We start from the raw sequence: 16,884 nt of genomic DNA, 5'->3' as shown, positions 1-16,884 counted from the left end.
TCACGCTTCTGAATATTCAGTTCTTCGCTGAAGTTTATACCCAAGGATTAGTAAGTATGCTCATCCCTGAATTTAAAAAAAAAATTAAATTGTAAAATATGTAGACAGAAACCAAAAAAAGTGTAACAAAATAAAAGATGCATTCTGGTTAGTCTTTATCATGGCATAGCAAATCATTTATGTAGTAAATTTTTCCTGAGTTTACCTCATGTAACGATACTTTTATCTGTGAAAATTTAGAAGAATTGAGGAAAGGGGGTTAAAAAGTGTGTGTGTGGTTTTGTCTTGTTTTTGTTTTGTTTTTTGGTGGGGGGGGTCCTTATTTTTGTGGGAGCTTTGTTACTGTGCCACCACTAGTTGGTGCAACTTACTTAGTAGTGGTGTGGTGACTTGTACACCTTGTCAATCCACAGCTATGTTGGCAGGAGCCTTGTGCTCCTGGCAGGTCTAACCAAGCCGAACAGGTCTGTCAGGGGGAGGCCAGACTAAAATGTTGCACCCTGGCCCTCCATGTTGGGGGTTTCGCTTTAGGCTAACAACCTACTCATGTAAAAATAAAAAATAAAAACAAGAAAAAAAACCCAGCTGTTACAGAAACCATAGCAGTGCGGTCCATGCTCCTTGAGGAAAACAAGAACTAAACTAAACTAACTTTGTTACTGTTATTTTGTATTGCTGTTATGTACTTTGACATGAAATATTAAAAAAGTAATTTTTCATAGGTTAACAAAATTCTCCCACTTTTATCCCATCACTAATGGGTTTGAATGTTATTACTCTGAGGACAATCACATAATTCATATAAGTTTCTGTCATTTGTATCTGAATTTTCTTTATAATAGGGAACTTGTTTAAAGTAACAATATAACTATTAAAATAGAGTAAATAATTTATAATAATAACGATCCATTTGCTTTCTTTTCCAGAATATTTGGCTAAGATTGACATTTGAATGAAGTGTTTCACTCTCTCAGTCACACTTTATCACAGCTTATGACTTTTCACATTTGTTCTGCGGCTTTTTCATTCCCAAGCATTAAAGCAATAAAAATCAGAAAAAAATATTTATGGGGTTGAGGAAATTCATTTTGTAATCTTTTCCATATTGCTCATTTATTTCACTGTTTGAAACTTGTGATGACTAATTGAGGAAGCATCGCATTACCTTTACTGCATAGTCTGTTCATATTTTGATCCTTTTTACCCTCTTAAATCTAACATTTGTCAATTTCACCTCATTGTTATGTCTCAGGTCTTTGATGTATGTGTACTTTAGGTGGCATAAGGTTTACTTGTATATGACCTTTACACGCTAGATTCTGTAATAAATGGGCTTGTGCCTGACCAGTGTCAATGCCATAATATATGGAGTCAAGCAATACTGTCCATAGTTTGCAGAACAAATGACTGTCATTTGTGCACAAAAGTCTCACCCTTGCTTTGCCTGCAAAATAATTGTATGCAGCATTTTCAGGTATGTATTCATGTGCCTTCATAATGATACATCAAACTAAGTTTTTCTTTACAACTATTGCTCATTTTTGTCATCATTCTAGGTTAAACTGTTGTGAAACTGAGAGAGTGATTCATCTTTAAGTCAGAAGAAACAACAATTGGCGGATCACAGTGTCCAAGCAGAATTATTGAAGCTTTTGAGCTCAAGCCATTCTGGATGGCTTGAAGGTGGAAGAAACTCTAGTGGAACTGTGAATTTGCTGACTGCTGATTGTCTGTGCTTATCCTTGTTTTTTCTAATTTTATCAGCTGGTTTTGACTGTGTGAGAGAGAGAAGAGAGAGGCCAGGAGGGAGCGTATGTGATTGACGGGGTAAACTTTTGAACCCTCAGTTTGGATCAGCTACCTATTTTTCTCCTCCCAGAATCCCATGGGTTTTTTACCCCTGATTTTTAAATTTTTTATCCATGTGGGCTTTATTAACTTAATATTTTTTTCCTACCGTTCTGAGATTAATTTTTCTGTAGCTCTCTAAATTTTTTTAGTATTTAATAATTGGTCTTTGAGGAAGGACTGTAACCTATGAAAAAAGGTGTTTATCTGTTTGATGAACCTGAATACTATCACTAGGTTTGTTTGGCTAAGGCAGGAAATTTATTATTTATGTGAACATCTATATATTCTATTTGCATTAACAACTTTAGACAGACTTGGTTTAAAAGATATTTCAATTCTTTTTCAGGTTATTGAATATCAACATTATAACCATGCATGCATTGTCATAGTTTAGCATGTACAAGGGTTATTCCACTTTCACCCAGATTTCAGTATTTCACAAGCATGCAGACTTCCTAGTGATTCTTCAGGGTGTTTCCACATTTTTTTTTTATTTTTTCCCCTCCGAGTTTTCCCAGGATGGAGAGGAGAAGCAAGTCGATGTATGCTCCACTGAGTGATCCATTGGAGTTTCTTATGTAATTGGGTGTCAAGGTTTTGAAGCTTCCTTCTGACTCACTAGACCTTGCCCCATGTGATTTTTGGTTATTCCAAAAGCTGAAAGAACTCCTGCATGGAGTGAGCTTTGAAACTCAAGAGGAACTCATTGCTGGAGTAAGGGAACAGCTGAAATTGATGCCAGAATTGGCATTTTTGAAGTGTTTTCAAAAATGAATCCATAGGGCTGAAAAATGTCTTGCAATTGGTGCCGACTATGCTGAAAAAGTTTTAAAAAAGAGTTGAAGAATAAAAGAAAAATGTTTAAAAAATATTTCAAGTTCTTTTATTGCTAAGTTTGAGTGGAAGTGAACATCCCTTGTACTGAGATGATAGTTGTATGCTTAGTTTATACTGTATAGGTCTTAGAATGTTCCATAAAGAAATCTGTTCCAAACTTTGTGAATATTTAAAATATTTTTTATTTAAAATCAGGGATGCTGGTTGTGTATAAATGGCTTTAATTTTTTGTAATATCAGAATTAAAATGGTATTTAAAACTTTTTTTGGGCTGGTTCCAAACATGTTTTGTTACACAGCAACATTTTTATCTTTTGTATAGATGTATGCTTTCTATATAAATATACAATCTAAGAATTGAAGCTTTGTGTATATGAAGCCACTGCACTCTCTCCTACTGCTATTAGTGTCAATAAAGTATATCAAATTCTTAACACTCCATTTATTAATATTGCACGATTTAGCCGCTATGTGGCATGCAGAGATGGATGAACCACAAATGCAATTAAAAATCAAACTATATGAATGTGGCTGTTATGTTTTTCCCACCAGATGCGAGTAATAAATTCCATGTGTAGACATTGAACAAAAGATTACAAATAAACCGACAGTCAACCGTACAAAAATGGAACAAGTATCAGCATACTTATATCCCATCTGCCAAAAGTGCCCTTAAAACTGACACAGCAACCTGCTACTCTCATGTTCATGTACATAAGAATAAACAAACACCTGTTCCAGAATAAATGATGTTTAGGATATGGGCAAGAAAAAAGCTAAGCACTTCTGGGTGAATCAAACAGGTCCAAACAGTGTGCAAACTGACAAAAAGGCTATTTACAAAGGAAAGGCCAAAACCATGTAATTTACATACAATCATCTGCAAATCAATCATACACACCAAACATTATTTACACCCTAGTTTTGTGCAAACGCACATAGTTTCATTCCTCTGAAGTACCAGCTCTGTCTTCTGTAAGAACAGATTAGGTATCAATTAAACTTGACCCAACCAAGTAAAATGGTCTATTTTTACTTAGCTTCCTTCAAGACACTAAATGTATGTCCAACATCTTAAAATTATTTCTGGTCTAAGAGGGCAGCCAAGCATCAGGTTTTTCAATCCATAGTTGGTGGGTCTTTCTCCATGGAAAACGTTTGACATTTCCACATTCTAGGCAGGACACCAAGGTACACTTCTCTCCCTTTTCTGTAATTAAAAAATATATATATATTCAGAATGTAGTTGGCACTGAACTTTTTCTACTTCATCATAAAGCAGTTATTTTAAAGGACAGGTCGCTTTCATGGCAAGAGCATTTAAGCTCTAGTGTGAGGGTCTATTTCAAAAAGTGATAATGTCCTATTAATCTATTTTACTCTGCACCCCTTCATAATTTTTCTCATCTACATACAAATGCACATATATGCAATTAAAACAAAAATAGCATCCTACAGGACTGTAGGAACCTCCGTACCCTGAGGGAAGAGATGTGTCCACAGTCGGAGACCCTGCACAACAAGCTAAGGTGACCAGACGTCCCGCTTTAGGCGGGACAGTCCCGCTTTTGACCTCGTGTCCCGCCTGAATATCGGGCGGGACGCCCAATGTCCCGCTTTCTGGCTTTCTGGCAAGTGCATCAAATGTCCCGCTTGTCTTTAAAAATCACTTTTTTCCGCGTTTTTTGACGGTGACGACACCATCATCGGCACGTGTCCCGCTTTCGCCCCCGAAACGTCTGGTCACCTTACAACAAGCTGTACGGGCCAGTGGAGACTACAGAAGACCACCAATTTCATATCAAGAGCTGGTCTCCAAGTGTGATAAAAGAGGCGAACGACAAAAAAAAAAAAAAAACAAAAGCTGTATATGATGCTAGCCATGTTTTTATTTAAAGTTTCATTATTCTTTGACATAACTTACTTTTACTTCTCACTGTTGCTGTGATACCTGGCAGCAGTAAGATGCAACATTTCTTGCATATAGTTCTTTTCATTTCTGGATGTCTGTTGATGGAAAATATAAAAAATAGTTACTTTGATATACCAGAAAGTGTGATGTATTACCACAGTGTAGTTAATGTGAAATTTCGGTGTGAGTAGACTTTTTTACATCATAACGTTCAAGAGTGTTGTACATCTCTTGGTAAAAATAAACTATAATCAATCTCTGATCCACATTTTTTTCAATCAATAAAATTGAAAGGAATAAAGATTCTTTATGGCCAAGGATACTTACAGTCTAATAACATGTTTTTCTGCCACTGTACGTAAAGTGTTAATGTAAAAGCAGCACAACTGAGGCTGGCTTGGTGTCTGAACCAGGGCAAAATGTGCTGCCTGAAAAATAAAATTAAGTCAAAGATAAATAAATATATAACCTCATCTTGTCATTTTTCTACATATTCACAACTAACTTTTTTGCAGTGTCTTTTCAATACCACATACAACACATGCATGACTACTTTTAATCATTGACTGCAAAAATCTACCAAAAGCAAACTGACATAATAAAACCATCACTGAATAGGAATTATCCCGTGACATATGTACTGCAAATGTCTACACACTCCATGACCAACATGGACCTTATTTATGCAAGTGATGTCTTCAAAACAGGAACAAGACTTCATGAGTGTAGTGGCTACCAAAACTAATTTATGTATCAACGGTCTGTGATACTGGATTCGGAATCCACATTCTACATTTACGAATATCAAAGAACAAACACTTCCAAAAAAATCACCAGACTGAAACTGTATTTTTGTTTCACTTGCAATATGTTTGTGTGCCACTGCTTTGCAATTGGTAGCATGATGCAAATAAGGATTTTTTCTGTGATGTGCTCATACTAATCATGCCTTTCTTAGCAGTTAAAAAAAAGCAAAAGAATATACTATCACATATATTACTATTTTTCATTTTCATTGGCATTTAACTAGTGGTAATCACACTTAGCTGAAAAATGTGATAATACATCCCAGAATATGGTAATTGTAAGAGATATTTTTAAACTTTGAAGATGTAAATAAATGTGAACATTGGAGTCTTGATGTGAACATTCATTTAAAAAAAATACATGAAAGAAAGATCTACTTTTCATATCCAATTTTCCTTGCTATACGCTAAGGTTACTTGTAGAATAATAAAGAAATAAAACTTAATAAAGCAATAAAACTATGTCAGAATCCTCTGCTTTGACTCCACCCTAAGTCGAAACCCTCCTTATATCAAATTGTTAGTTCCCGGCCAAATACCTGCACCTATTACGCAATTTTCCCTAACGCAAACTCCGTAAGTCGAATTTTTTTCGGGTCCCTTTGAGCTCAACTTATCAAGGTTCGACTGTATATTAATAAATAATGAAGTGTTTTTCAAGGTAGTTCTCAGAAAATGAAACTTGACACTTACAATATTTAGATTTACTGTTTACTGACTGCAAGCGTATCATCATGTGTAAATAAATGTCAACAAATGGTAAAGCACATAGGCCTACTTTACCATAATTTTTCATAACCCTGAAGTCCATAAGTCCATAATATCCTATACACGTCCTAGATTAGTCCTCGTTTGGAAAAGACTGAATAATATCCATTGGTACTGCGGTGTAAGCTGAATGCGCTCCCTACTGCTGAATTTCCTATATCAAATCTGAGCTATAACAGGATCTAAGGAAACGATATAGTAAATGAAATATTTCAGGGCTTCTGCTTACGCAAAACATTGCGTACAGTACGCATTAAAAGTTCGGAGGACCCCTTCAATTTTCGTCAATGGGGTCCCCTTCAAATTTGGGCGAAGAACAGGGACCCCTTAAAAATCTGAAGGGTTCCTGGGACCCCAAAGAATTTAGCCTTAGCAGAAGCCCTGGTACACGGGTTCAAGAATCGACGAGACATAAATATAGAAGTAGTTAACATCTACTAGGTTCAAACAATTTTGTAATGTATTATATTGAATGCATTAGGTCTCTGTCATTCTATGGGATCTCACCTGGTATAAAAAGTTAATGCGTTGAAAAACTTCTTTGTTGACGAAACGTGATCCATCTTTACCCATAACCAGGCACCTAAAGCACCTCAGTTTCTTGCACCTAATATTACTGAACCCACAACGTGAAAGATACAAATTAACAATATCGTGAAAAAGAATGTCACTGACAGAACGTCTATAACCACGAACTTTTATCCCCTTAAATACACGTCCATGGTCTACAACCCTCTCCAAACTAAGGGTGATTATCCCAGACTTGCATTATACACGTCGGTGATTATCTGCTCTTTGATTAAAGTTCCTTTACCCTCGGGAAAATTATCCACCACATGTGTGTAAGACTAAGAGATCCTATCCTGAGATATCCCTTAAACTTTATCAGTTATCGATAGTTATCATTCTAAATGTTCTTTAAAATAAACGAAAATCGTACCAAGTTTGTACACTTGTTTCCGTATTATGAAATATTTGTTTTACTTGGGTAAAATATGTGGGTACAAAATGTGTGTTGTCACCGTCCGTACGGTAGCTACCGGCGCACTCAACTTCCGGTGTATGATCGTGTGTGGACGACGTGACTGACATTGTAAAATTACATTTCTTTAACTGACATTTTGTTCTACAATGGCTAGAAATTCGCACCATTATGAATAAGGGATAGTTCATAAAATAAATTTAGCGTCGCTTTTAAACTGACAATATGAATACATATCGTGTGTGTTTCACCTTGAGCCGTGTGTGCAAGGTGCCTGGGCAGCTTCCTCCCACTTTAGCCAAGCCGTTGTACCTCAACGATCCACCGTCTACTTATTGCAGAAGGGTGATTATTATTATTGCGCAAATATAATAAGAAATGTTTTTATTAATATGTTTGTGATCCGACATTGGCATTTCAACAGTAAAATTAAAATGGATATGATTTTGTTTTATTAAAATTTGAGTACGCATACGTTACATAATTACAAAACATCGGCAAAAATAGTTTCATGACAGCATGATATCTATGAGTAAATAATGATTTACCTTTATTTATTCATGACCCGAACATTTAGGTTAAATATTGACAGTGTGACATTCACATTGTTTCTGAATTTACTTTTCAGTATGCCCTAAAAGCAGCGGCAGCATCTAAAGGAACTAAGCCAGTGTCTCAAGATTTTATCAATGGGGATGTCGTTTCAGAACAGATTTCAGCAACCAATACCTCAACTTTACGTCCAGATGTGTCAGTACAGACTGTTGATATTGCAGACTCTGAACCAATATCTTTACATTTCAAGCATGCAGAACAGATAGTGAATGTAAAAGCAGGTAGCATAGCCAGCGGTCTTACTCTGTTCATCCCAAAGCGGAATGAAGTCTTCAGTGTTCATATTCCTCCCTCTGAACAAGTGAGTAGGAAGGAGAATTTGTTATTTTTTTTTAATCTGTCTTTGCTTTTATTCTTTTTTACTGATCATGGTGAACTATAGGAACCACTCAAATGTTCATCGTATGTAGTGTTGTAGATCATAGTTGTGTACATTTTTCCTAATGTTTCAAAGTTAGCAGGGTCCTTACCTATCCTTACGTAGAGAATTTTCACCGTGAGGCCTTATAAGTCCTTATATTTTCCATGTGGTCCTTACAATTCCTCACACACGTCCTTACATTTTCTCTGTGACCCTTACAAGTCCTTATATCGATAAAATATTACCACAGATTTATTTTTCATGCCTCTTATAAATCCACAAATTTATTTTCGGAGTCAACTTTGGCGTAAAATACAGACAATTCTTCCTTGCCGCTATTTTAATCACACGACTGCCAAGTCGCGTTCGCGACCAGAACTTACGTTTCGCAAGATTTTAGTCTTGACAGATGACCACATTTCTTTGTCTTTTTTGATGATTCAACAAATGCCGGGAAAGTGTTCTTTTCAGGAGAACTGGCTAAAGGAAGAAAAATATAAAGACTGGTTGATAAAAGATTCTAAAGATAAACATTGTGCACAATGTGCTGCCTGCGGAGTATCCTTGAATCTTTCATCAATGGGCAAAAGGGTTTTGAAGAAACAAATGCTTACTGATAGACACAAGAAGCGCATGAAAGTATTTCTAGAAGATACACGCGTTTGTGTTATGGATTACTTTGTAATTAAGGACCTCCCCATCTGTACTACACTAGTTGCCCCTCCGTATTTACAAAAAAACAACTCTTCTTTCAAAAGGTCTTTAGAAACTTATCTCTTTCTTGAACCAGAGCCTTGATCTTCTTGTACTGTGCATAGCTCTATTTCTCTCTCTCTCCCCTTTTGACTTTGTGTGTGAGAGAGAAACATGAACTGACTTTGTATTACACCAAAGAATAGCTTTCATGTCTTGCAACTATTATTACTTCAATTTCTAGAAAACTTGGAACATTAACAGTAAGGGTGTATGTTATCAGCACGCTAATGAGACTTAAGTTATCTAAATATGGCAGATACAGACCGTACAGGAGAAAAACTTAAGTATTAACAAAGGAACTATATTCTTACCACCAGGGGCGGGATTGGTTTTTTACGCCATGCCAGCAACTAAGGCTATATTACTGCAAGGCAGCCAGCCTTGTAAATAAATGCCACGTGCAGAGAAAGAACAGCGTGCCCGAGACGAGAAATGAACTCTGGGCAGCCAACCTTTACCACCAGTGTGTGTGGCAAAAGTTGTGAAACAGAAGAAAGAGTTTTGCAAATCATATGATGTCGCATCATCTGCTTCACCAAGCTGATATGTGACACAGTTTATCCAAGAAATCTTAACATCAATCAGGAAAACCCAAGCCCAAACATAAGCTCTAAATAAGTAATTGCTCCAGATGTCACAGGAGTCAATCTGATTGGACAGCTTGTGTGACCTTTTGTTTCATGCTTGAATATAACTCCTTTTTAGCTGTGAACTATTTTCTAATTTGTTCTTTGTATTTTGTTCTCTGAGACAGAATCATTTGGAACCTTTTGAAAATGCTGGTGGCTGTTTAATAAAAGCTTATTTCTATTCATCTTATCTTTTTAAGCACTCTTATTGTAATATAGGCAGCCAAGCCAGTAAGCATAACTAAACTTGTATACCTCCGTCAGAACGAGAGGTCTTGCATCATTAGTACATGAAGAGTTGTGGGTACATGAATGGGGTACATGAAAGTGGGTACAGGTAGTCCTCGGGTTACGACGGTCTCGAGTTACGTCGTTTCGTGGTTACGACACTCATTCCCACTTACATTGACAGTGGTACACGGACTTTTCGCCAACGGACGTTTCGCCGCCGGACGTTTCGGAGCCGGACGTTTTGCCCACCGGACGTTTCGCCACCGGACGTTTCGGAGTCGGACGTTTTGCCGACCGGCCTTTCGCCGCCGGACGTTTCGGCGCGGGGCACTTCATTTCGGCATTTCACGCGGGACCTTTAGCCGAAGTCAAGTGTGTGACGCCCCTTAGCTCACACATTTCTCTCGCCATTGTATCAATGTATCAGTGAACTCTCTCTCACTATCCCTCCTCATGTGAACGTTAGCTCACACATTTCTCTCGCCATTGTATCAATGTATCAGTGAACTCTCTCTCACTATCCCTCCTCATGTGAACCGTTCGCTCACACATTTCTCGCCATTGTATCAATGTTTTTTCTCAAAGCTGTTGCGCATAATCTGTGACAATCAAAGTAAACTGTCTGTGAAGTCTGTGTGTAAAATTTGTTTGAAATAAAGAATTATTGTGTAATCTAGTAGTTACTTTCATTCTTTGAGAAGTAAGTAAGCTCTCGCTCTCTCTCTGACATAATGCGGCGAAACGTCCGGCGGCGAAACGCCGGTCGGCAAAACGTCCGACTCCGAAACGTCCAGCGGCGAAACGTCCAGTCGACAAAACGTCCGGCTCCGAAACGTCCGGCGGCGAAACGTCCGTCGGCAAAACGTCCGCACACGCTTGACAGTGATAACAAAGCAACGTAGTGGACTGATTATTGAGATGGAAAGATTATTGGCGCTGTGGTTGGAAGACCAAAGTCAACGCCGTATCCCTGTGAGTTTTATGGTTATTCAGGAGAAGGCTAGGAGACTGTTTGAGGCGTTGAAAAGAGAAAAGGGGGAAGGAAGTGAAAGTGAAGAATTAGTGGCGAGTGGGGGTTGGTTTATGAGGTTTAAGGATCGTGCCAATTTCCATAACATTAAAGTGCAAGGTGAAGCTGCTAGTGCTGATGAGAAAGCAGCAACTGAGTTTCCTAAAGCATTGGCTAAGATAATTGAGGAGGGTGGTTACTGTGCTCAACAAGTGTTCAACGTGGATGAGACAGGCTTGTGTTGGTAACGTCTGCCTAACCTAACACTGTTTATTACTGTTACAGCACTTACAGTACAGTATTTCATTATTAAACATACTGTACTACAATATTTTATTGTACTTATGTTTATTGATAATTATGTAGGGTACTGTGTTAGGATAAGTGTTTGGACAGGCTAAGTGTTTGCAGTACTATACTGTTATTATGGTACAGTACTGTATGAACGTATGATCCGACTTACGTCGAAATTTGGTTTACGACGTCGCGTTAAGAACGGATCCCCGTCGTAAGTCGAGGACTACCTGTACATGAATGTAGAGTACATGAATGGGTGTGCAAATAGTTGTTTAATGAGGTAATTAGTGTCAGGTCATTTGTCATTTTAACAATCATCTACACTCCTCCCAGATAACAAAAAATACATATGGGTATTACTGTCCTTATTTGGTACACAAATGAAATTGTGTTTATTGTTAATTTTAAAGGTATTCTAGGATATTAACTTTATAAGATATGGAGTAAATGAACTCAAGATCCTTTGCATGCACATGGTATAGGTAATTCATACAGTGCTCCAAGACAACACGATTGTCCCAACAACTGCTCTGCGTGTGACTTCAGGAGTAGTACAGACAGACATGACCAATCCTGCCAAGAGGATTGACTCCATTGAAGAGCATCAGTGGAAGGAGCAGGTACTAGAATTTCGGAAACTTCCAGACTACTACCTGAGGCTATCCAAAATCCGACTTACTAGTAAGTTTTATTAAGTTTACACATGAGCTCCTAATCTTGTTTTTCTGTTTTGATGTGGAATTAGTGTAATAAGAATACATGTTCAGATATGAGTTTATGAGCATAAGGATTGATTTGATGGAGTAGATGTACAGTTGCGCCTCACGATACAAGCATCCCCCATGCTAGAGTTTGGTCATTTTTTTGTCATATGATCACACAAAAACCATTAGTAATAACATGATTCATATTAAATGTAGCTGTAGGTGGTCCAATGGTGCAACTGTTAGTGCCTGTCACCAATACAGTGAGGATTGGCTGTCCTAGGTTCAGATCTCATGTTGGGCACGCTATTCCTTCTCTGCATGTGGCATCTGTTTACAGGGTTTGCTGCTTTGCCGTGATATAGCCTTGGTTGCTGGCTCAGTGTAAAATACCAATTCATCTCCCACCCATAAGTGTAATAATAAAAAAAGACCATGATAATTCACTTGGCACATGAACAATCTGTTTGAAGAGACAGAACATTGTAAATGGAAGCAGACTAATCAAAATAAAGTCAACATTGATGCACATTTTTTCATAACACGGCAGTTCTAGTTGTTCGTGAGGGACATTGTGTGCAAGAAAAACATTAGATTTGTTAAAAAGTCCATTAGACATAAAAAATAATTACATTAACAGTTTCCTATTAATTAGAACTAAATTATGTTGAAGAAGTGTCATATCTAACGTGAAGATACAGGCCTGCCAAGAAAAACAACTTGCTATTTTTAGAAGTTTTTAAATAAACTTGAAATAACCATTGAAAGGTCTTTACAGATTGTGCTTCACAACTGAGCTCTAGCATTTGTGGCAGGTCTTGTTGTCATAACAACTATGGCAGGATATGCAATGGCTCCAGCTGCATTTGAACCGACGACCTTTGTTCTCTGTACCATTGGGACTGGACTGACATCTTGCTGTGCAAACTCTATCAACCAAGTGAGTCAAATTTTAGAGCTTACAAAGCTTAACTATGATTATATTCTTTAAACTGGCACATCATTTAAGAAATTAAGGTGTTTAATACATCTGGTTAAAAGTTTGTCTTGAAATTGTTACAGTTCTTTGAAGTCCCATATGACTCACAAATGAATCGCACGAAGAACAGGGTTCTTGTTCGAGGACAAATCAGGTAAGACTGTTAAAAATCAGTCTTTTTCTTCAAATCATCTTTGTTTGTTCAGACATATTTCAAAGGCTCTTATGAATGATTCTGTACTATGCAGACTGCAACAAGAGCTGAAGAGCTTATCCTTCAGAAAGCCAAGTTATAGTGATAACAAAGAGCTATAGTCATGAAGTTTGGTCATGGGGCATTAATTGAAAAGAAATTATGTGCTAAATGCAAACAGATTAAACAAAATAATGTATGTTTTTAAAAGAAATGTACATAAAAATTCAGATACAACTTTTCTTTAGGTTCTCATTTTTGCTTTTTGTAGTGTAAATCAATATAATAATGAGTGGCTGACCTCTGTCCACATGGCTTTCTTTGCTTAGTTATTTGTTCATGCACTTTATAATGGATTTTGGGATGTGTCCTTTTGTTTAAACACTGATTATTCATTCTACAGGAGATGATTTAATACATATTAAAGCTTAAATTAATAGAAAGAGTCCATATATGTCAGAGTACACACACACACATAAGGTTAATAAGTTTTCATCAAGTCTAAACTGGAGAGTAGGCACTAGTCTTTTGAGCCTTGGAATATTCCTGTGTTCCTTTATGTTGTCAGGGTGATTTAAAGGAAAATATAGACATAGACTCCCAGAAGATGAATGGTTAAATTTTTCTGCAGAAAAAAGATGTTCTGGTGAACTGAATTATAGACAAAGAGAATTTTTTCTTTGGTACTAACAGTATTTTTTGTTCTGTGAACAGTCCTCTTCATGCAGTTACATTTGCTGTGATATGTGGGGCAACTGGTCTGTCCATCTTGGCTGTTGGAGTTAATGGAGTGACAGCTCTACTTGGTGGCTTTAATCTTGTTCTTTACACTCTGGTTTACACTCCTCTTAAGCGCATCAGCATTGTGAACACATGGGTGGGATCTGTGGTGGGGGCCATCCCACCTATGATGGGCTGGGCTGCTGGCACAGGTGGACTTGAAACTGGTATGTACTATATTGTGTGATTATTTTTCATTGTTGTTGGAACATAGGAGCAATTTTCCTCTCGCTTCAACATTTCAAGAGGTTCATATTTGGGGTAGGGGACTTGTTTTTTCTGACAAGGGCCCTATGGATATTTATAGCATCATTCATGAGTCATACAAAATTATCAACTTTTCATTAGTCTGCTATTTTTTGTCAAGCGGTTATTTAACAGAGGGCTTTAACACTTCCGCAACATGTACGCTATCTGGCTACTTGGCACTGTCCTCTGAGTTGCCACAATACAGGCAGATGGGTTGCGTTCATGTCTGTCCCGTAATGAATTTTCTTTGCTTGTCCCTTAAAATTTACTTTATTTTTATGATTCACTTTATATAAATTTATGTTGCTGTGAAAAATGCTTTTATTTAATTTTAACGGTGGAATCTTTTTAGGTGCCTGCAAAGTCACCAAACCTATGTCTTATTTAGCAGTTTTCAGATTTGACAAATTTGTAATTTTCATTATATGAGCTGAGAAATACCTTTTTTATGTTTGATTTTTCTGAAATACTTGCAGGAGCATGGATCTTAGCAGGTATACTGTATGCATGGCAGTTCCCTCACTTCAATGCTTTAAGCTGGAACTTACGTCCAGAATACTCGCGGGCTGGCTATCGCATGATGTCTGTTGTCAATCCTGGACTGTGTAAGCGAGTGGCTCTGCGCTACAGCGTGGTCTCCACAGGAATTTGCCTGGTTGCCCCTTTACTAGACCTTACCACCTGGACCTTTGCAGTGGACTCCCTACCTCTTAATCTGTACCTGACCTATCTGGGCTGGCAGTTTTATCGACATGGAGACAGTAAAAGTTCCAGAAAGTTGTTTCGCTTCAGCCTAATACATTTGCCAGCATTACTGCTCTTGATGTGGATAAGCAGGAAGCAGTGGAAGTCTAAATCTAACGATGATGAAAGTTTAAAGGTGGGATCAAAAGCAACTGCAGCATCATAACCCATTTCATTTAGTATTGAGTTTATGCTTGTTAGATATAGCAATATCTTTGCAATGACAGGAAACATGAAAGGTTTAAAATAGATATGAAGAAAATAGTTTAAACTCTTGACTAAAGCAAAACTGATGCAGAATCTCTGATTCAGGAAAATATAGGAAAGTGTTATTTATATCTCATGCAATAAAACTGCAAGTCTATGCAGCAGTGATGATGAGTTTTGCTCAATGTTGATACAATCTATATTGTACAATAAAAACCATGTGGATGCAATGTATTAGCAGAGTAACAAGATCTCTTCTATTCATACTCATGACAATGCAGAGTTTATAATTGATGGTTTGAATTATCAGTTGTGGATTAGCACATTAGCTTTTGTTAAGAGTGTATGCTATATTCTTCTCTTTGCTGGCAGTATTTTGAATCATTTTAAATTGTACCTAATTCAACATATTAAGGGCAGTCCTGGGTGCTGCCAGAATGTAGTGTTTGGTAAGTCTATTCTTTTAAGCAGGGGGAATTGCACCAACCACCTAGAAGTAGGAAGCTAAATGCTTTGCTGGAAATGACAACATGGATGTGTGTGATAAGCGTGCTTGATGTATCTCCAGATGAAACAAAAGTCAGCAGATCGAGGGTGAAGATCACACCAACTTCCCCAGATCGTAAAATATGTTGAAGTGGTGAGGTTAGATAGGTTTGGCGTTTCATGCTAATCAGGTAATCAAAGAAATATGCCAAAGTAAATGGGGCTGTAAACGGGCAAAAGCATAATTCTGCAACCAAGCAACAAATGTTATTGCAGTTCTTAAAAACTTACCTCATTTGTGACAAAAATTGCTCCTGTTCTATGGGTGTGTTTTGCAAGTTTGTAGAGTTTATTTGATGTGAAACTAATGAGAATGCATAAAAAAATGTATTTTTTTCTCACAAATATACAGCATGCTAAGCTTGGTAAGAACTTGATATCTAACATGTTATTGAAACTATGCAATAGGATGCATACTTAGTCACACCACATCCATGATAGCTTCCTTGAACTTCTCTCCATTTTTCTTGTTTCATTCATCATAGCTCAGATTTCAAATTAATGTATTTTAAAATTTGGCTGGCATGTTTAAGCCATATTATGAGATATACAAGAGACAGAAATGTTCACTTTTTTAATGTATAAAAAAAAAGTTTTAGATTTTTTTTCATAAGGCAGAAAATGTATGAAAGAATAAACTGTTCCATCAAAGGAATATATTCTTAAACTCTTCCTATAGTTTGCATCCATGAATGTGAATGTCTTTGTAGCTGTAGCTTAATTGCATCAAAACACCGATATTGAATGAGCTAAAGGTCCTAGTAGAATCAAACTGTTTATCTGCTTAGTGAAATGCTGACATATTTTTTTATTATATCAAATACAATTTATTATGTTCAGACGCTTCCACATTACTACAGTAACGATTTAACGAATAGGCCCAGATACCTTATTAACGAAAAAAGCTACTTGAACAAATAAAAAGAAAATGAAGTAAAACATTTATGGACATAAACATTTGAAAGAAATTGTGATGTGCGAAAAGATGCAATAAAAATACACCAACAATTATTTATAAAATCAAAACTGACTCACATAGTTATTTAAATGAGGCTGACTTAAACAGTGCATGGAATTCACAAAGTTTCAATGTTGTCAAAGTAGAATGGAGAGTAAAACAAATTGAAAATGTGAACACATTATGTGGCAAACTCACAAAAATGTTTAAAAATGTTCTTAAAACTACCTCTAATGAAGTGAAATAACATGCAAATACCATCACACTTAGCAGACACAGTTTACTTTTATCTATGTACATGTTAACTTCTTAGAGTGATAAAATTACAGATCACCTTGCTAACATTGTTTACTTTATCATACATGGTACTTCAAACGAAAAATTGTGACCAAACCTATGACACTCCAGCAATTTCTATGCTTAACAGCAAGCATTTGTGGGGAGCAAATGCAGACAGATCAAAAGAACCA

The 16,884-nt window shown here is 36.9% G+C and overlaps 2 protein-coding genes across 2 annotated transcripts; one reads left to right on the top strand and one right to left on the bottom strand.

The window, feature by feature from the left end:
* Positions 1-2,852: 2,852 nt before the first annotated feature.
* LOC112569554 (ribonuclease P protein subunit p21-like) lies at positions 2,853-6,937 on the bottom strand. The gene is made up of 4 exons (XM_025247368.1): positions 6,682-6,937; positions 4,928-5,028; positions 4,613-4,695; positions 2,853-3,898 (listed from the first exon to the last, which is right to left on the bottom strand). The coding sequence occupies exons 1-4, from the start codon at positions 6,745-6,747 to the stop codon at positions 3,780-3,782; spliced, it is 369 nt and encodes a 122-aa protein (XP_025103153.1). The 5' UTR covers positions 6,748-6,937; the 3' UTR covers positions 2,853-3,779.
* Positions 6,938-7,080: 143 nt separating this feature from the next.
* On the top strand, positions 7,081-16,111 carry LOC112569465 (protoheme IX farnesyltransferase, mitochondrial-like). Its single transcript, XM_025247259.1, has 7 exons — positions 7,081-7,501; positions 7,785-8,072; positions 11,537-11,735; positions 12,574-12,698; positions 12,821-12,891; positions 13,645-13,877; positions 14,436-16,111. Exons 1-7 carry the CDS (start codon positions 7,382-7,384, stop codon positions 14,867-14,869), a joined length of 1,470 nt encoding a protein of 489 aa, XP_025103044.1. The 5' UTR covers positions 7,081-7,381; the 3' UTR covers positions 14,870-16,111.
* The last annotated feature ends 773 nt before the right edge of the window (positions 16,112-16,884 follow it).

This window comes from Pomacea canaliculata, linkage group LG1 (assembly GCF_003073045.1).
Source record: "Pomacea canaliculata isolate SZHN2017 linkage group LG1, ASM307304v1, whole genome shotgun sequence".
In the NCBI taxonomy this organism is placed as follows: domain Eukaryota; kingdom Metazoa; phylum Mollusca; class Gastropoda; order Architaenioglossa; family Ampullariidae; genus Pomacea; species Pomacea canaliculata.
Note: the sequence above shows the minus strand (reverse complement) of the source record. Positions and strands in the feature narration are given on the sequence as shown.